The sequence below is a fragment of the Leguminivora glycinivorella genome, chromosome 20 (genome assembly GCF_023078275.1).
Source record: "Leguminivora glycinivorella isolate SPB_JAAS2020 chromosome 20, LegGlyc_1.1, whole genome shotgun sequence".
Taxonomy (NCBI): domain Eukaryota; kingdom Metazoa; phylum Arthropoda; class Insecta; order Lepidoptera; family Tortricidae; genus Leguminivora; species Leguminivora glycinivorella.
The window spans coordinates 4,598,786-4,619,872 of record NC_062990.1 but is presented as its reverse complement, the minus strand read 5'-3'; the positions used below and the strand labels follow the sequence as shown (position 1 = coordinate 4,619,872).

Below are 21,087 nucleotides of genomic sequence, written 5' to 3'. Positions count from 1 at the left end.
ACAAGGAAACTTATCGAGAAGTTGAAAATGGGTTCGATTCCCGGCTTCGCCACCAGTGGGCTTGATCGCTTTTTCTTTAGTGTATGCTATCTATTTCAGTTTATAATATAAACCTTACATGAATTAAATATAATCTAGTTTTATTTTGATAATTAAAAAAAAACCGTAATATAAGAGTTATAATGTTAGTTTATATTTAGCTCTGTCTGTATGACCCAAATGTATCCTCTCAAAATGGCAATAATGGCAGAATCGATGCGGAAGCGTGATTCCTCATACACAAGAGCGATTAGACTGTACAAACACCGTGCCTGTGAATATGTACCGTTTATGAGAGACTAATGGCCATCCGTACTTCGAAAACCGAAATTTTATCTCCATCTCTATCAGTTTCACAATGTACAGGTATTCTCCATCCTTTTCCTTTCTGATCGTTGCTTAACGGTCATTATTTCTGTACGTTGCGTATACTGGAACTAGCTCGATGAGCGTGATATACAAATATAAATAGTGTCGTGTTACTATTTTAGCTAGGGTAAAATAATACACGATTTACTACTTAACTAATTTAATTACTATGAAAAATTGGAATAACAGGTCGCAGAATCTAAATAATATACCTACGTTGAACAGTCTATAACTTAATCTATATTTAGAACAAAGCACTTGGAATTCCGCAACAACGACACTTCCCTTCTAGGTATGTAGGTAGATGCGCGCGGCCAGATGTGGACTCTGCACTCGCAGGTAGCAACTGCGGCTCGAACGGGAGCGTTGATAAGCGCCGTGATGTTGTAGGCAGTTCACCCAATCGGTGTTTTCGCAAATGTCCAGATTCCGGATCTGCTGCTCCCAGTCGTCAACAGCCGGAACTGTGTTCCTGTAACGTACCGGTGCTACGGGTTAGTATGCGTTCTGCTGATTGTTGATGCCATTGTTCAGTGCCACGAGCAAGTAAGAAAGAGAAGTGCCAAAGCCTAATGAATAATGAAGGTTGAGTGTGGCGGAGAACAGAAGCAGAACGGAGTTTACAAGGCAATTGAGTTAATTGAATAGCGCCACGTACATGTACATACGTGACCGCCCGTCAATTGTTGAAATGGCCAATACTTTACTTTACTACGGGTATTAACCGCAACATAACTTATAAGTAAGAAGGAATGTTTTATCGCAAACAAGCACAAGCGCGTTTAGCAACAAAATGCTATGAAGCTTACACACTATTTGAAACTAGATATAAGTTTATAGAAAAATACCTACTTATTTAGTATAAAGTAACTTTTGTTCACACTTACCCAAAAGTGGGGAAATTACAATCAACACAAGGTTTACTTTCACCGTAACTGTTCTTTCACAATATCGGACAAGTACGATATATAATAAATAATATGACAAGGCCCGGAACTCAAAAGCAAAAGGCACAGACACCGCGAAAAAGCGACGCGGCCAGAGGTCTGTGTGACATCTTGCAGAATGACGGCCAAACGCGGGCGTAGGTCGTCGGGGGAATGGCGGTTCAACGGGTTAACCACCAATCATAAGCGGTTAACCGAGTTATTACCATATACGGAGAGCTAAGGCGGCCGTTATCGGTTGCTAAGTACTTCGGTTATAGATGCGCCCTGAGACAGTGCACTTAAGTATGTTATTACTTTGTTAATAACGCTACAATAGTGCGAAAAGATTTGCCTTCGTATTCTTACGGAATCATATCTATCTTCTTCAACCGAGCGTTTTCCCGGCCTAGCGCCAGGGTCCACTTTATATGGCATTTTTAGAATTTGGGACCCCCCAACTCACTGTCAGTTTTGTCAAGAAAATTTATAAATAAATAAATATAAATATTGGGGGACACCTTACACAGATCAACTTAGCCCCAATCTAAGCAAAGCTTGTAACTATGGGTGCTAAGCGACGATATACATACTTAAATAGATAAATACATACTTATATACTTACATAGAAAACATCCATGACTCAGGAACAAATATCTGTGCTCATCACACAAATAAATGCCCTTACCGGGATTCGAACCTGGGACCGCAGCTCAGTAGGCAGGGTCACTACCGACTGAGCCAGACCGGTCGTGAAATTTTACTTTTAAGCGATAATCTATATTCAGAATGTGAAAAAAGTAAATTTTTAGACAGATTTTATGCTTAATTTGTCGTCACAAAACTGACAGCGAGTTATTTTTTGTTAACAACTTTGTTATTGGGGGACCCAAATTCTGAAAATGTCCATATAAACAGTCCGACACAGACTATTTCATTGTTATTCAGATTCTCAAATTTCGTTCCGATTGATTAAGTTTTGAAGGAGGAAACAGGTGAGAGCGGAACCTCGATTTTAAAGTTTTTTTTGCAATATCTTTTAACTGACTTATTCTTAATGGACATTTTTTTTAGATAAAATGTAAATGCGTATTTACCATATATTTTTGATACCAAGCTAGAGAACAACGTGCATTCCTTCTTGTCAAAAAGTTAAACGTATTATCGTCAATAAAATGTTTTTAAACAATATTTCACTATTGTTTAGAAACCATGTTTGAGACAATGGCATGAAACACCAAAACTACTACAGAATGAACAAGAAACGTAATTACAAAACCTCATGCATACCAGAGAGGATTTCGGAGTTCACTTATTTACGTGAGAATTAGGTCAGAAGTGAAAACAGAGCAACGACAGAAAGGAATTATGGCTACAAGGGGACTTACAATAACAATAGCTATGTGGATGACCTTGTAATAAATACTGGAAGTTTGGAGGTGACTGAAAGAGGGGTGCCAAGTTTATGAAGCTGAAATATATCACTGTTTTACAAGGTTTCCAATTAGTTTGACCCAAGGACCATTTAATACTAGACTGATATAGCCCATACAAAAAAGCGTACCCCTGAAAAAAGCTTAGTTTTTGCTTTAAAACTAGATGGCGTTGTTTCGTAACCCGGGAGTGGAAAAAAACATATTTTCACACATATGTTTACTTGTTTTTATATTATACTATGAATAACTATCAAAAAACTTTATTTTAATATCAAAATATTGGCTCAAAACATAATTTTTACAAATTATATTTTTTGGTCGGCCTCGACGTAGTTGTGATCGCTTCGCTGGCTAAGTTTGTTCGCATGTTGTCTAACTATTGCCAAATAAAATGACTAGATGACGTTGGTGGACTAGGAAAATGTCACATCCGTTTCGTTGTTCATTAATATAATATACTTAGTGATAATAAACCTATATGTTGAGCTCAAATACGTTCAACAAAACGCAATCATTGTGCCAACAGATGTGACATCCAGTGACATCTGACATCCATGTCACATCACAAATGTCATTGTATGGTTTATTGAATATTCATAATATATGGATATTAAATATTTTAGAATCGCAGCAGCAATGCGAGTAGAGATACAGAATTAATAACTGTATAAATTAATAATTGTATGACCAATGACCTCATACATAAAATTACCAGTTTAGGTGACAGAAGGCGAATCCAATTTGTAAACATTAAATTTAATGTGCTAAGGAAAAGAATCTTTCCGATTTTCAACGGGACACGGCTGAAGGGGCGAGCTGGTTTCGACTGCGCCCATGCATCTCAATTGTCCAGAAAGTTCATTCGAAGATCATTTTGCTTATAATAATCTGAGTAATCACAGTGAATGGTTTGACAGTATTTCAGCTAACATGTAGAGAGACTTGCTAGCTTCGTCGGTCAGGCTTCGTCTTGGACACAACGCCGATAGTTAGGCCGCCAGGTGTGGCACTTTGGATTACGTTTTTATAATAAATTAATGATAGTTTGTATTGTTTTGGTAATATATTTTCTACTCGTATAATACTATACTCGTTTGATACTCGTATAAACCTAAACTGAGATAATAGATGAATAAAAGGAAATAATTAGTGGAACTCTGATATAAGTAATAATTAATGAGACTAAATGCGTTTTCACATTATCCGATCCGATATCGGATGTAGGACTGATACCCCATACATTACAGGCGCTATCTTGGATTTTTTCCATTTAAATCCTTCCGACATCCGATATCGGATCGGATAATGTGAAAACGGACTAAGACAATAGATACCTTGTTAGTGTTATATACCTATGCCTATGTATATCCCACCAAAAACATTCTGTAAAAAATAGCCGTCTCGATGGAGCTGCTTGTTTATCTCTAAAAAGTAATGAAATCTACATAAAGTTCCTTACTGCGATTTCTTTATTATTATAGTTAACTAGCCTTTGCCCGCGGCTTCGCTCGCGTTAAATTCGAAAATCTCTCCACAAACTTCCATCCTCCATTCTAAGGAAGTGGGGGGATATAAAAAGAGACAAAAAGTAGCCTATGTCACTTTCCATCCAGTCAACTATCTCCACTTAAAAAATCACGTCAATACGTCGCTCCGTTTTGCCGTGAAAGACGGACAAACAAACAGACACACACACTTTCCCATTTATAATATTAGTATGGATGTTGTGTGACTTGGCCGTTGAAGTGTAGCGGTGCTGGCGACAGATTGGTGCAATGGTGTCATGGAGCACCTGGTTATAAACTTCTTTATACCCTTGTGTATAAAGAAGTTTATAAGTTTCATATTCGATGGTCCGAGCTAAGGTTCGTAAAGCCATGAAGCCGAGCTGATAATCATTGACGCTAAACGCCGATCGAAACGCAGTCTGAAGTGGGTGATAAACGTACGATACGAGCATATGGCTCGACGACCTTTTTCTATTGTGTGTCACCGTAAGTACGCGTAAAAACCGCTGCGCATAGTAGTCGACCATCCAACGCGTACTTGCTCGTACGCCTATCACCCACTTGACGTCGCGCCAACACTTTATGGAAAAAGCGGGTTTTCGACAACTAAGTACCAATAAGATTTTAGACATTCAAAAATCTTCAATAATACTCAACTGTTTCGGTCGCACTCGTTCAAATATAGGATAGGATTGGTATGAGCGAGACGGTCAGGAGATTGATTGTCAACATGATATCTATCATAAACACCGTTCGAAATGGCCTCATTAAAATCTAAATTTTAAATATATTGAAAGTAATATTACTAATCATCGACGTCACGCTCAAAATGAAAGAGATAGAAAATTTGACAGTATGGTACTCTTTTGCATGATTGTCATAATTCAAAATAAGAACGATGGTTTGCGTTGTAAACAGGGACTGAAACATGACACGGGCCCCTAGCGTCATCTATATACTTTTCACTGTATCACTTGTAATGCCGTTGAACTACCGCGTACGTATTTAAAAAAAAACGACATTTTTATTCAAATGACACTCTTAGTGACATCTAGTGACATAGATTTACGGCTGCCAACGGGGTACGGTATTTAGTATGGACTCTGCTGGTCCTTTATAATCGTCCTTGGTTTGACCATGCCTCTTTGTGGGCAGAGCTGTGACCGAATTTCAAACATTACTTTGCATGTTCTTTCAAGAATAATATTTAACATTATCAAAGTTCACGTAAATTGGAAGACACTCGCGATTCAAGCATCATCAAATTGAACAAAAAATGTGTCTATTCACTGAAGGACTCGATTTTTATAAATAAAGTTTCTGAAAAGCTTAAAAAAGCTCAAGGTTGATATTAACATCGTTTATTTTATTTTATTACGTATATTCTAAATAGTATCAAGTCAGGTTTTCTCTTTTAAAAAAATACTGAAGATACTTAGCAAGTAATGAGGAGGCACACTGACATTTTATCCCACCAGGCGGCGCCTGTGCAAGTGTCTAGGCATGTTACTGTCATTCATATACCTATGTGAGAAGGAAAAAACATATCATCTTCTCGCTCTCACGTATGAAATTCTTTATCTGTGCAATGCAAGTACAATGGACTAATAGGGTGGCGCCATCTGTCATAACCTTTGAGTGTGCCTCCTCATTGTACCCAAGTACCATAGAATTAGATTTTCTCAAATTAAAGAAGTTAATCTTTCAAATTAAAGTGACAGAACTTTTAAATCATGTCAAAAGTTTATCCACGCAAGGTTTAAGTTCTGGCATGAGGAGCCTTTTGAGGGTATATTTACATTGTTTTAATAGACTTATATAGACTGTGATTACTTTTTTGATTTTTGTCGAGCTCCCGATCAATATAAGTCTAATGAAAATAACCGTGAATCATTAAAAACTCTTCTTGTTTTATTACTTAAAAATACAGACTATAAACAGCTTAATGTATCCACAAACAGCAAAAATATTGATATAGCAACCTCATTACAGATGGCACTAGTCAATAACTCGACTAAATTGAATTTACAATCCGGACAAAATCGTTTCCGTGGCTGCCTTCCCGATTTATTTCCTGTAGGTATAAATGTCCGCATTTCTTTAATCTTGTTTCTTGTATTACATTAACTAACAAGGTTGTTAATAAATTGTTATAAATAGAAGAGGAGCAAATGGGAGTCTATTATTTAGTTTCAAATTAGATTAAGGACTTGGTTGTTTGAAAGTAAAATAATTTATTGCGTGAACTTCTTGTAGTTGGCAACGAAAACTTCAAAGTATGACTTGTACTCATTAATTTTCGGGTTGGACATAACTACAATATTTTTGGTAAGAAGTCCTTGATTTTTTAACACGCTTTTATTAGGTCGTCGTGTATGTAACTATGTATGTAATGGAATCTAAGGAAGCTAATTTAACCATCTTCCAGGAGTCGTAGCGTAATGAAAATTGGCAGCTATATGTAGTTCCGATGACAATACAATAATATGGTACTGTTGAGCTGATCTGATGATGGAGTCGGAAGATATGAACTGGAACTACATGATGGAACATCGTATCATAGCTGTTTTTGGGTTTCTTAGAAAAGTCTTGTAATGAACTTTGACTAAGATTAGGTTTCAAGGTCTGATGATGGAGCCGGAAGACATAAACTGGAACTACATGATGGAACATCGTATCATAGCTGTTTTTGGGCTTCTTAGGAAAGTCTTGTAATGAACTTTGACTACAATTAGGTTTCAAGGTCTGATGATGGAGCCGGAAGATATGAGCTGGAAATACATGATGGAACATCGTATCATAGCTGTTTTTGGGATTCTTAGAAAAGTCTTGTAATGAACTTTGACTACGATTAGGTTTCAAGGTCTGATGATGGAGCCGGAAGATATGAACTGGAACTACATGATGGAACATCGTATCATAGCTGTTTTTGGGCTTCTTAGAAAAGTCTTGTAATGAACTTTGACTACGATTAGGTTTCAAGGTCTGATGATGGAGCCGGAAGATATGAACTGGAACTACATGATGGAACATCGTATCATAGCTGTTTTTGGGCTTCTTAGGAAAGTCTTGTAATGAACTTTGACTACAATTAGGTTTCAAGGTCTGATGATGGAGCCGGAAGATATGAGCTGGAACTACATGATGGAACATCGTATCATAGCTGTTTTTAGGCTTCTTGGAAAAGTCTTGTAATGAACTTTGACTACGATTAGGTTTCAAGGTCTGATGATGGAGCCGGAAGATATGAACTGGAACTACATGATGGAACATCGTATCATAGCTGTTTTTGGGCTTCTTAGAAAAGTCTTGTAATGAACTATGACTACAATTAGGTTTCAAGGCCTGATGATGGTGCCGGAAGATAAGAACAGAAAAAAGGGGGGGGCTCGAGGGGGGAAGCATGAAAAGAAAGATCAACGTAGTATTTAAAATAAGTTGGGTTAGCGTTTTCTTGTGACCTTTCAGAGCAAACAAAGGGGGGCTCGGGGGGCGAAGCCCCCCGCATAAAAGAAAGATCAACGTTGTATTTAAAATAAGTTGGGTGAAGGTTTTCTTGTGATCCTTAAGAGTAAAGAAAAGGGGGCTCGGGGGCGAAGCCCCCGCATAAAAGAAAGATTAACGTAGTATTTAAAATAAGTTGGGTTAGCGTTTTCTTGTGACCTTTAAGAGCAAACAAAGGGGGGCTCGGGGGCGAAGCCCCCGCATAAAAGAAAGATCAACGTTGTATTTAAAATAAGTTGGGTTAGGGTTTTCTTGTGACCCTTAAGAGTAACGAAAAGGGGGCTCGGGGGCGAAGCCCCCGCATAAAAGAAAGATCAACGTTGTATTTAAAATAAGTTGGGTCAGCGTTTTCTTGTGACCTTTAAGAGCAACCAAGGGGGGCTGGGGGGCGAAGCCCCCCGCATAAAAGAAAGATCAACGTTGTATTTAGAATAAGTTGGGTTAGCGTTTTCTTGTGACCTTTAAGAGCAAACAAAGGGGGGCTCGGGGGGCGAAGCCCCCCGCATGAAAGAAAGATCAACGTTGTATTTAAATAAGTTGGTTTAGGGTTTTCTTGTGACCCTTAAGAGTAACGTAAAGGGGGCTCGGGGGGCGAAGCCCCCCGCATAAAAGAAAGATCAACGTAGTATTTAAAATAAGTTGGGTTAGCGTTTACTTGTGACCCTTAAGAGTAACGAAAAGGGGGGCTCGGGGGGCGAAGCCCCCGCATAAAAAGAAAGATCAACGTAGTATTTAAGATAAGTTGGGTTAGCGTTTTCTTGTGACCTTTAAGAGCAAACAAAGGGGGGGGCTCGGGGGCGAAGCCCCCGCATAAAAGAAAGATAAACGTTGTATTTAAAATAAGTTGGGTTAGGGTTTTCTTGTTACCCTTAAGAGTAACGAGAAGGGGGGCTCGGGGGGCGAAGCCCCCGCATAAAAGAAAGATAAACTTTGTATTTAAAATAAGTTGGGTTAGCGTTTTCTTGTGACCTTTAAGAGCAAACAAAGGGGGGCTCGGGGGGCGAAGCCCCCGCATAAAAGAAAGATCAACGTAGTATTTAAAATAAGTTGGGTTAGGGTTTTCTTGTGACCCTTAAGAGTAAAGAAAAGGGGGGCTCTGGGGGCAAAGCCCCCCGCATAAAAGAAAGATTAACGTAGTATTTAAAATAAGTTGGGTTAGCGTTTTCTTGTGACCTTTAAGAGCAAACAAAGTATTTAAAATAAGTTGGGGGCTCATGAAAGAAAGATCAACGTAGTATTTAAGATAAGTTGGGGCGAAGCCCCCGCATAAAAGAAAGATCAACGTTAGGGTTTTCTTGTATTTAAAATAAGTTGGGTTAACTTTGTATTTAAAATAAGTTGGGTTAGCGTTTTCTTTGACCTTGTGAGCCCCCTTAAGAGTCAACGTAGTATTTAAAAAAGTTGGGTTAGGGGGCTAAAGAAAAAGGGGGGGGCAAAGCCCCCGCATAAAAGAAAGATTAACGTAGTATTTAAAATAAGTTGGGTTAGCGTTTTCTTGTGACCTTTAAGAGCAAACAAAAAGCCCCCTCATAAAAGAAAGGTCAACGTAGTATTTAAAATAAGTTGGGTTAGGGTTTCCTTGTGACCCTTAAGAGGGAAGCCCCCGCATAAAAGAAAGATTAACGTAGTATTTAAAATAAGTTGGGAGGCTTGTGAAGCAAACCCCCGCATAAAAGAAAGATCAACGTTGTATTTAAAATAAGTTGGGTTAGCGTTTTCTTGTGACCTTTAAAAGCAAACAAAGGGGGGCTCGGGGGGCGAAGCCTCCCGCATGAAAGAAAGATCAACGTAGTATTTAAAATAAGTTGGGTTAGGGTTTTATTGTGACCCTAAAGAGTAAGGAAAAGGGGGGCTCGGGGAGCGAAGCCCCCCCGCATAAAAGAAAGATCAACGTAGTATTTAAAATAAGTTGGGTTAGCGTTTTCTTGTGACCTTTAAAAGCAAACAAAGGGGGGCTCGGGGGGCGAAGCCCCCGCATGAAAGAAAGATCAACGTAGTGTTTAAAATAAGTTGGGTTAGGGATTTCTTGTGACCCAGAGCAAAAGTAAGGGGGGCTCGGGGGGCGAAGCCCCCCGCATAAAAGAGAGATCAACGTAAAATTTATAATAAGTTGGGTTAGGGTTTTCTTGTGACCCACAGCAAAAGTAAGGGGGGCTCGGGGGGCGAAGCCCCCGCATGAAAGAAAGATCAACGTAGTATTTAAAATATGTTGGGTTAGGGTTTTCTTGTTACCCAGAGCAAAAGTAAGGGGGGCTCGGGGGGTAAAGCCCCCCGCATAAAAGAAAGATCATCGTAATATTTAAAATAAGTTGGGTTATGTTTTTTTTGTGACCCTGAAGAGCAAATAAAGGGGCTCGGGGGCAAAGCCCCGCGCATAAAAGAAAGATCAACGTTGTAGTATTTAAATTTGGGTTAGGGTTTTCTTTTGACCCTTAAGAGCAAATAAAGGGGGCCCGCATAAAAGACAGATGTGTGACTGAGAAAATTCAACCCTTTGTCTCTTTCCCACTCTGTAAGATGAAATCCTTAAGTTCTCTATTGCATTCATCGTCAAATTAGCGCACCACTATAAAAAAAATTTCGCGCGCGCTACGCTCGCGATTTTTTCCCTACATGCCAAAATTTCTTCCCAAACCTGCCGAAACTCAAATTCGCTCAACCAACCCACACAACCCTAATCAATTGCACAGGCCGGCACTGGCTCCTAGTGATTTCAAGTTGGGCATCTACCGTGCACAAGATGCAAGGCACTACGCAGTGGTGTACTTAGGGTCCCGTACTTTTGCGGTTGGACAGGCGCATGTGGCCCTGAGTAGAGTAAAATCACTTAGTGCTCTTCAGATAGAAGACCTAGATTGTTCTAAGCTGACAGGTAAAACACTATGCAATACAGACACACTGGCGGAGATGGAGAGAATGTGGGCTGAATAAAATATAAATTGAAATAAAAGTAAGAATTCAATGAATCAATGAACGACTTTATTGCGATAAACTTAGTACCTATACATCAGTTGGTATTAATTGTTATTAAGTAGCAATACGTGTTAAGCCACAAATGGCTTGCGAAATTCGCCTACTTGAAATAAATTTGTGTTTAAATTTTAAAGATATTTCATTATTAACGACAAAAAGTATAAAATAAATATATAGTTTAAAAAAACTAGAAAAACACGCTTTTATAAACGCACGTAAAAGCCAAAAATAAATTATGGATCGTTCAAGTTGTCTCTATTTCTGAGATGAAGAGTAAACTATGTGCTTTTAATTATAATATTTGATTGTAAAAGCGTGGGGCGCTGTAACAGGAAAAACTTTTTGTATAACTTGCTGAGAAATCAAGTTAAGCTATGTTGTGGTTACGAGAAGCAGTTTACACAGATTGGCGCGCTAACTGGACTTACAGCACGACTGCAGCGCCCCACGCTTTTACAATCAAATATTATAATTAAAAGCACATAGTTTATTCTTCATCTCAGAAATAGAGACAACTTGAACGATCCATAATTTATTTTTGGCTTTTACGTGCGTTTATAAAAGCGTGTTTTTCTAGTTTTTTTAAACTATATATTTATTATTCAATCAATTTGAAAATATAGAAAGAACTAATAGTCGTTGTTATAAATTTTAAACTAAAATAATTGCTTGCATGAACTTTTTGTAGTAAACAACGAAAAGTCAAGCTTGTATTACTGAATGTTCAGTTTTTATGTGCAATGTTTGGTGTGCGGAGTCTTCAATAGGTATACATTCAATAAATGTAAAATTTAGGAAGAACAAATAGTAGTAACAGACTATAATGATAGTCTTCCCCCTATGTACGTATGATTCCAGTTTATGAATCATAGTTCCGTTGTTTGAGATACTCGTGGTGTTTTAAAAGTCTGGCAAATTTTAATCATTACAATAATACAATCAAATTTTTTCTCCTCTTTCCAGACGATAAGAGTCCTACCGAAGAAGAAGCAGCGACCAAGATCCAAGCAGCCTTCCGCGGCCACCAGACCAGGAAATCCATCAGCATGAAGACCAGCAAGCCCCAGCAGCAGCAGCAGCAAGAGCCGGAGCCTACCCAAGCCGAGCTGGAGGCGGAGTTCCGAGCTGACGACAAAGGTATTTATAACATATCTTGAAAAAGTTTTGTCAATAAGGAAGAGTTGTGGACCAAACAGCTTACCTTGTGGTACACCATGCTTGAGAAATATTAGCGGATGCAAAGCGTTGCCTTGTGGTACTCCATAATTGAGGAATAGTAGTGGACCCAACTCGTTGCCTTGCGTTACTCCATACTTGAGGAATAGTGGGGACGAAACGTTGCTTTGTACTCTATACCAAAGTAATATGTGTGATTCATAACATCAAAGTCATTGTCAAGTGCTTGACGGCACATGTCAAAACAAATAACATTAGAAAGAGGTAAGGGATGCCACACACGTGTTCAGTAATTAAATTGTTAGTAATTAATATTCGGCCCATCTCTAGTGTGGATCAAAAAGGATATGTTTTGGTACTTTCCATGTAATTACCTTTCCATGTAAAAAGTCTATTTAAAAAGAGAATCATTTTGTGACACTTTTGTTTCCGATCTTTTCCGAAAAAAAAGCAATCACTAATTCAAAATTTACAGTCTTTTATTACAAAGCTCTCAATGGTTGTGACATTGACACTTAAATAGGTCCCCGTAGAAAACCAGCGCTGCGGATGTCCGCGGCATTATGCTGAGTGGGGGTCCTATTTTATTGTCTAATGTTTTTTGTTTGCATGACTTTTAATTGTAGTTTGTTGTGGCGTTAAATAAATGTTTTCTATTCTATTCTATTCTATAAATACAAGTTTTAATCACCACATACCTTGCAAAGTCCCAGAAACAGGAAGCCTCTGAAATTTAGTACAGGTAAGCCTTTCTGAAGCCTTTCTATTCGAGCTGAGTCACTCTCAAATTCTCAATACAATTTACGGGCTAATGCTGTTGCTACTGCTATAAGAGTAAGGTAAAACAGAGAAACAAAGTTAAGGTAACGAAAACAAAATCTACGAGTACTTATGTATGTATTCGACTTGGTTTAACATTCGTTGCTGCTGTTTGACATGTCGAGGAAGAAAATATCAGCGAAACTCAACAAAATATATTTACATAAAATAATTATACAATAAGAAACTGACATTAAAAAGCTAGCTAATATATAAAAGAGCCCTTGAGACATTATACCAAGGATGCTGACGAAATTTCCTCGCCGTATCGCAATGCTGATACGTTGTATGAGGAAGTCGCTCTACAAATAAGTCCGAAAGAGGCCTGAAAGAGGTTGATACTACCTTAATATTCAGATCTACTGTTCCGCCTCAGCCAGGACAGTTGGATGTTAAAAATCCAGTTATAGGCTACTAGACTCCTATCGAATTTGGCACAAGAAATTATTGTTTCCTGTAGTATTTGACATAAGAAACCAATGTCTATAGATTTTGGGTAGGTATTAAAAGTGTATGGTGGCTACGTATTTTCGATTAAAAATGTGTGTAATATTTGTTTTAACTTTGGCCACCGAAAACACTGTCAGACATGTAGTGACGTCATAGAACCTAACTTAACTTCATGACGAGTCAATCACTGACATGATGAACTTTATGCCTCATACTTAAATGTCAGAAAATTTTCTGTTCAATTCGATTTACGTCACGCACAGACAACCTATAGATTAACATGGCTAATGTTGTTTTTGCCTGATTAAGTGAAAGTGTACTTTATAAATGTTTTTTTGCGGTTTTCAAGTCGTAAGAAAATATGCTTGTATTTTTTTTCGGTTAATTGGACAGTAATTAATAATATAAGATAGGCTTTAAAAAAAGGTCAAATAGCCTATTGTACACTGATATCAGAATGACATTTGACTGGTGTCATACTGTTATGGTGCGTTCACCTCTTACTTGCCACGCATTAAGTATATCCATTTTTAAGAAATTTACACAAAATACTATAAAATATGAAACACATCGCCTAATAAATAATTCAGAAAACGTTCTGAAAATGTCGCTTCTAAGAAACTGTTACCTTGTTGCATTTCTTTATTCCTGTGCGGCAAGTTTAAATCTTACAAAGCAACACCTCCGAAATAGCATTTTACGAGATTACAAAGACTTGAGTTTAAATCTTGAAGGGGTTTGTATTTCGGGAAAATGTCAAAGATTCTTTGAATTTTCTGTTTGTGTTTGGAAGCTGCAATTTATATTTATGAGAGCAGGTTGTGTATTAACATTTATCCTTTGAAATAAACATGGCTATTACTTATTAGAGATTGCATGTTTAATTTTGATTTTTTACTCTTTTGTAGCATACACTAATGTAGCTCTTGAAATGCTTGGAATGCATTCTTAAAATAAGAACAACGCTTAAGTAATACCTTACTGCAATATAGATGATATATGAAAACCCATCAAATCTGACAAATTGTTTGTTATTAAAATTTTAAGGACATTAATTAATTTAAAAGGATCTAAACACATCTTAAAGCAAGGTACTTATAAAGCTACACAAATAATATTGATAGCGTTTGAAAAAAGAAATTGCTGCCATAACTACCTACTACTACTGGCCTGGCCTTAACGTCTATTTCAGACGATTTATGGTGCAATGTCCTAGAGACATCGCTTTTGATGACTAAAGAGACCTATGCGAGAGCGACATATTTTGCCACATAGCTGACAAGGGAAGCTTGCAACCGATTGCGACGTTTTGCTATTTTGTCAGCAAGTGCCGCAAACCAGGTCTCATCGCCGAACTTGCGACCATCTCCAACGCACTTTCGCCACTCCGTCCGCTTCTCCGCAAGCTAACTACGTAACTACCTAATTTAAAGATAAAAAGAAAGTTTCTTAAGAGACTTTCGTCTCACATCATAACTAAGTGAATGAAGAAAGCTAGTCGCTAAGAACCCGAGTATATTCTATTCATGAATCTTTTGTGGGATAGTTATGAAGGAGGAAAATTAAATATTATGACGGCTGAATGGATCCAGTGGGAAATAAGCCGGGGATTTTAGGGTAACTCGACAAATACGCGTAAAGAGAAGATATTGATACTAGATTATTGAGATCATGTTATATTGACTGTCACCATCGTCCTTGCGTTATCCCGGTCTTTGCCACGGCTCATGGGAGCTTGGGGTCCGCTGTGACAACTAATCCCAAGATTTGGCGTAGGCACTAGTTTTACGAAAGCGACTGCCATCTGACCTTCCAACTCAAAGGGTAACTAGGCCTTATTGGAATTAGCCCGGTTTCCTCACGATGTTTTCCTTCACCGAAAAGTGACTGGCAAATTTCAAATGAAATTTCGCACATAAGTTCCGAAAAACTCATTGGTACGAGCCGGGGTTCGAACCCGCGACCTCCGGATTGAAAGTCGCACGCTCTTACCGCTAGGCCACCAGCGCTTCATGTTATATTGACTGTATCAGCTTTTGCTCCAAATTTTCATGATCAATGCGATCAAATGCCTTTGACAGTTTAAACTCTTTCGTAAGGTGTTAACCTGTTAGCCTAGTCTTGTGGCTAATATTTGTTTATTTTTTGTACATTGTCTTAGTTTCCAAAGCATTTATGCGGGACGAAAATCCGGGATAATGCTAAAAAGAAGAACTCATACATGTTTTTAGTTAAAAAATCCTTATTGTTGGACAAATTTCGAATTTGAGACCTCATCATATTTGAAGTTGTGACCTTATTTATCGGTGTGTTAGTAAGGAAACAATTTACTCCCAATGCCTCAGCAAATGGCTTCCTGAGGCCGAAGGACGGCAATATCGATGTTAGAGCAACGTTTATTGCAAAATGCCGAGATAATGAGGAAATATGATATTCGAACTAAATTTTGAAATAAATACCTATGTGTATTAATTTCACATAAATGGATGTAACATTAATAAACTGATTATTGAGATACGTGTACTAAAGCACAGTATAATGTCGTACAGTATGGCCACTCCCGCTCCCCGCTGAAAGTGCCACCAACCCCCGGCTGTGCCGGTTACCTCAAAGTTACCGCCTGTCAAAACGCGAAAAGTCGACCTGTCATATTTCACTCATACAAGCACGCGTTCACCTACACGAGCTTAGACTGAGTGATAGGAACGTGCCTTTTTCATATATTTTATCACCAGAGTCCGAGGTGTGACGAAAGTGTGTTATAAGAACACTCCAGACTAACTCAGCTTTCAGACAAAAAGAACTAAATCAAAATCGTTTCATCCGTTCGAGAGCCACGATGCCACAGACAGACACATACACAGACAGACAGACAGACAAACAGACAGACAGACAGACATACACACAGACAAACACGTCAAACTTATAACACCCCTTCGTTTTTGCGTCGGGGGTTAAAAAGGGAACCAAAGGTGCGACTAATCTCTGTTACTTAACTTCTATTTTTAAATTATTTATCTTCACTGCAGTTTTGAAAGTTTTAATATAATTTCTGTAAATATCAGCGTGGTTCATTTCACGTTTATTATATCACTCTTCTTCTTCTTCTCCCCCCTACCCTTATCCCACGTTATGTGGGGTCGGTACGGCACGTCTTCCTCTTCCATTCTCTCGTCATCTCAACACTTACATCTTTCTTTCTCATATCCTCTTTCATTTATTATATCACTATTGGCTAATACATCTCACACTCACAAAAATTTAACTTTCATAATCGATGTATTAGATTTTAATTATTTTCGTGTTTCATTAAATTCTTCTACCTCTTCAGATGATTCTCTACGTACTTCTTCGGTTCTTTGCACAAACTATACATATTTACAAGCTATGCGGAATCTTTTACAAGATTTTGACTTGTAAATTGTACAAACCCAATCAATGCAAGCCCATGAAACATTCAGTGGGGTTACCATGAAGTACTAAATCCGTTCAGTTTAGGTTGAGAGAGCGAAACGCAGCTATATAACTGGTATAACTGTATCCCTTTCTCTTGACCTATACTTAACAACTTTAGAAACCCCTCAGCTGCATGCATTCGTAATCAGAGTCCGGTGTGAAACGGCCTGCAGAATGGCGGGTTCTATCAAATATTTACTAGACAGGGATGAGATATTCGTATTTCTTTGAATGTTCCTGGGATCTAATCTGTGATAAGATTTTCAGGGAAAAATGGCAAAAACAAGAATAATAGGCAGGCTTGAGCGGGTGAGGAATGCTTTTAAGCTTATTATTAGAGAATAAATGTGATACAAGAAATTAGAGAAATAAACTACGATGGAGTGAGCGCTGAAGATGCCTGTTCACTCTTGATTTGATGGTTGCCGGGTTATATGCGCTCGGAAATATAGCCGCCGGCAAGGAATTCCACTCCTTGGCAGTGCGCATAAGAAAAGAAGAAGCCAAGCGCTTCGTACAAATTTGCGGTATGTCTACCAAGTAAGGATGGAAACCGGCCGTGTCGCAAATGCAAAACAGTTGATTTGTTATACTCGTAACTATTACATTTATTTTTGTAAATTACAAGATTTGAAAGCGTGTTCAGTGCCGGTGAGTTCATCTTTCAAAATCACATAGCCAAATACAGTTGATAGTAAAAATGTTGAATTCGGTTTTTGGTTTGTTTAGTGTTCAAACACAGAAGATTTGCACAAAAGTCCAAATGCAAAAGCTGAAGGCCGAGCTCCGCGAAGGTCCGAAAGCCCAGAGCGTCCTATTTTATGTGTATTTTTTTTTTCTCATTAACAGCACGACAGAGATATACAAATTCCAATACGTTTGTGATGTCTACAGCAATCAAAGCCAATAGTCAAGGTGTATTCCCGTATTCCGATTGATTCAAACGATTCCTCAGAAATCAGAAAATGGAATATATTTCAGAAAATTTAATCTAATTTGATTTAACTCACCCTACATTATAAAATCACAGGAAGACTTTTAAGAAATATAAACTATCCCGGAAGCTTCACGTAAATGCTTAATCTTCGATCTGGCCCTAAACGAGGCACTCAGCGTAATGGCGCGGCTGATGGCGTCATCTGTCAAAACGACACAGCTACGTATTTATCATTATTCATTGCTTAGATGAGTTGAACATTTTTGGGGTTGAAGCCCGAGGTAGAAAATGAAACACCTTCTTTTTTAACTGGCAAAAGTAACGTTGAACATTTTGAAATAGTGAATGATTTGGTTGCCTCCATGCTCGGTATCAAGATTCAAGATCGGGCGAGGAATGCCGAAATCCATCGTCGCACCAAGGTGCTAGACATGAGTTTCATCATTACCAAACTAAAATGGAGTGATGGCAGATGGACTAAAATGTTAACAGAATGGTGGCCGCTCACAGATGTAAGAAGCGCCTGGCATCCGTTAGCTCGTTGGGTGGACGACATCCGGAAAATTGCTGGTCACAACTGGATGAGACTAGCTCAGGACCGGGACAAGTGGCGTACTAGAAGAGAGGCCTATGCTCAGCAGTGGGCGATAAAGGGCTGATATGATGATGATGATGATGATGATGCCTCCATTAAATTTTACGTTGTCAATACGTGCATCTAGATTTTTGCTGCAGCATTTATGAAATGATTTTTTTTCACATAATCTATTACCTACTACTTCCTATAACATAGTTATACACTTGTAATAATATTAATACAAATTATATGAATATCACTTCACTCTACGACAAAGTATTGAAGAGTAGCACCATTTTACTCACTAGCTTAGATAAGCTAAGGGTAAGACAGATGTCTTACCCTAAGAAAAACAAAAGAATAGCTCCTCATTTCATTACACAGACAAATAGGGTCAAATACAGCGAAAGAAAGAATTAGGGCAATATCTGGGTGCCTAGGCAACGCCACAAACGCTTACGCTTCGTCGTAGAGTTATGCCTGCTCGTTCACTGAAAAGATCGCACCCAACTACTTAGTACCATCTCCGAAGTGTCCTAGTGCGTTATTTATGACTTTTAGTACAGTAGTACACTAAGAGAGCGAGATTAAAATTATGCATATGGCGTACAGTAACGCTCGTTCATACTAGTCGAGAGCTGATTGGCCGTTTTCGCGCGCTCTCGGTCGAGTCAGTCGGTTCTAGTTCGGTTGCGGCCAGATCACACGGATCGCTTTGCTGTCATTGTCACTCCTCGGCTCTTCGCTCCTTTCGGGAAATGGGAATTCTGTTGCGCGTGTGTGAGTGTACTAAATGTACTAGAGAGCAGAATCATTTGGGAGTAGTTCGGTCTAGTACAGTGCAGGGAATCGTGTCTTTTGTACCATTAGTACATACACAAGCCTACTTACTACTACTTACTACTTTACTTACTTTTTTACTTTTTTTTTTACTTCGTAGCTAGCTCTCCCTATCGCTCTTCTGTAGTGGTGCGACAGAGACAGACTGCGTTTCGCCACGTAGCGTCAGCGATTGTCACTTTGGCTAGATCGGCTGATCCTAACCTTAGTGATATTCAAGATAGCTTCCTAACCTTTTTGTTGTTACATTTTTGGAGCCAGATAAATCCTTTCGTAGGAGCCGATAGTGATTTCTTGTCTTTCTAATAAGCTGACTTGGATTTTGCTATTGTTTACATTTGGTTTCCAAGATACCTACGGAAATTATATAATGTCATTAATGTTCTATACTTTCCGTGAAAAATACAGCTTTGAGAGATAAGTCTGGTCAGACATCATCTGTGAGTGACATTTGGCCGTTCATTGCCTGTTCAATAAGGTGTAACAATCTAGACACCCGGGACGAGAGTATGTCGCCGCGAGATAGATTACACGTCTTCTTCTAACTGTATTAATGACATAAGGACGAGTAGTCGTCTATCTCGCGGCGACACTCTTGCGGCAGTCATGTGCTAGGCCTACGAAATAGGCACACAATTGTCAGTGTCAAAGTGTCAGTCACTCTCGTGAAATAGCGTGAGGCAACATTTATGAAAATGAAAATGAAGTATTCATTTTTCAAGTAGGCATATTACAATGCGCATATGAACGTCAAATAAAGCTACGCCGGCTCTAACCCTACGCCTCAGCCTCGAGAAGATTTCAGTCCCCCCTCAGTTGGGAGGGGGGTATCCACTATGGGACCGGCAAGAAACTCGGCGGGCCACTTCTTTTCAAAATATTACATCTTATAATCTTTAATTAACATGCATTAAATAACAAGATACAATTTAACATGCAAAAGTATTCATCAAAAAAATGTTAACGGACTAGGTAGGTACTCTATGAAAATTAATTTCAATAAATTATACTTTAATTTCTCATACATCTTTTGCTACAGTTTTGCCTATCTAATGCCCCGTTTTAGAAGGTGGTGTTGATGGATCTTAAACGAGCATTTCTTTTTTTTTTGCCACTTTTATGAAGTGTGATATTAAAAAAAAAATATGCTATTTCTACTTAGAATTACTAGCTTTTTCAATCCTAGTAGTTAAAAAAATTGTCCCATACGATCTTTTCTTATTTTGTTACCATTTTCCGTACATGTTGTATGAGGTAACAAAAGAGGAAAGTAACAAAAATGTATGGAAATTCTGGGACACTTTTTTTCTCCCAGTTCTGAGTACAATTGACCTGAAATTCCCTAAAACAATCAAATTTCTTTTATTGGCAAAAAAAAAGAAATGCTCAAACGTGGACAATTGAGACGGTATATCTATCAGTACAGAATCGGCGATTTACCAGAGTTTTACTAAAGTTTCCTAAATAAACTAGTCTAGAATTTTATTAAAGTTTCTTACACAACTAATCCGCTTGTACCTTCTCACCCCGTCCTCTAAACAAGGACAAGAATAAACAATGGCTGGGAGCCCTTTGAACCTCGCCTTCTCAGCCTAAACCACTTCAAAGTAAACAAACTAAGCTTTAGGATGCAGCTTTAGTGTCCTAAAATAAGTATGGTAAGGTGAGTAACCCGAATATTTTTGAATATAACTATGGTAAGGTTGGAATTTTATTTTAAAATCTATATGAAAACATCGACATGAAATAATCACATGGAATTATAAATAAATAAGGTACATTAGGGTAATTCCGAAAATCGTCTAATTACGAAAGTCACCAGTCACCAGTCACCAGTTGCCTGTGTGGTGACGGGTTAAGAATTTCACCACTTCCTTTCTTCCCGTGGGTGTCGTAGAAGGCGACTGAGGGATGTGGGTTAAATTGTGGGTTAAATTGTGGCGTAGGCGAGAGGCTGGCAACCTGTCACTGCAATGTCACAGTTTCGTTTTCTTTCAACCCCTTATTTGCCAAGAGTGGCACTGAAGCTTTAGTAGTTTCATGTGTTCTGCCTACCCCTGTATGGGATACAGGCGTG

At 38.5% G+C, this 21,087-nt stretch overlaps 1 protein-coding gene across 1 annotated transcript in view; it reads left to right on the top strand.

Moving 5' to 3' along the window:
• The window catches only part of LOC125236907, a 270,070-nt gene extending 258,158 nt beyond the window's left edge, over nt 1–11,912 (top strand). Inside the window, exon 3 of the mRNA XM_048143826.1 lies at nt 11,719–11,912. Within this exon, the coding sequence (XP_047999783.1) occupies nt 11,719–11,912 (194 nt within the window). The remainder of the gene's footprint in view (nt 1–11,718) is intronic.
• The last annotated feature ends 9,175 nt before the right edge of the window (nt 11,913–21,087 follow it).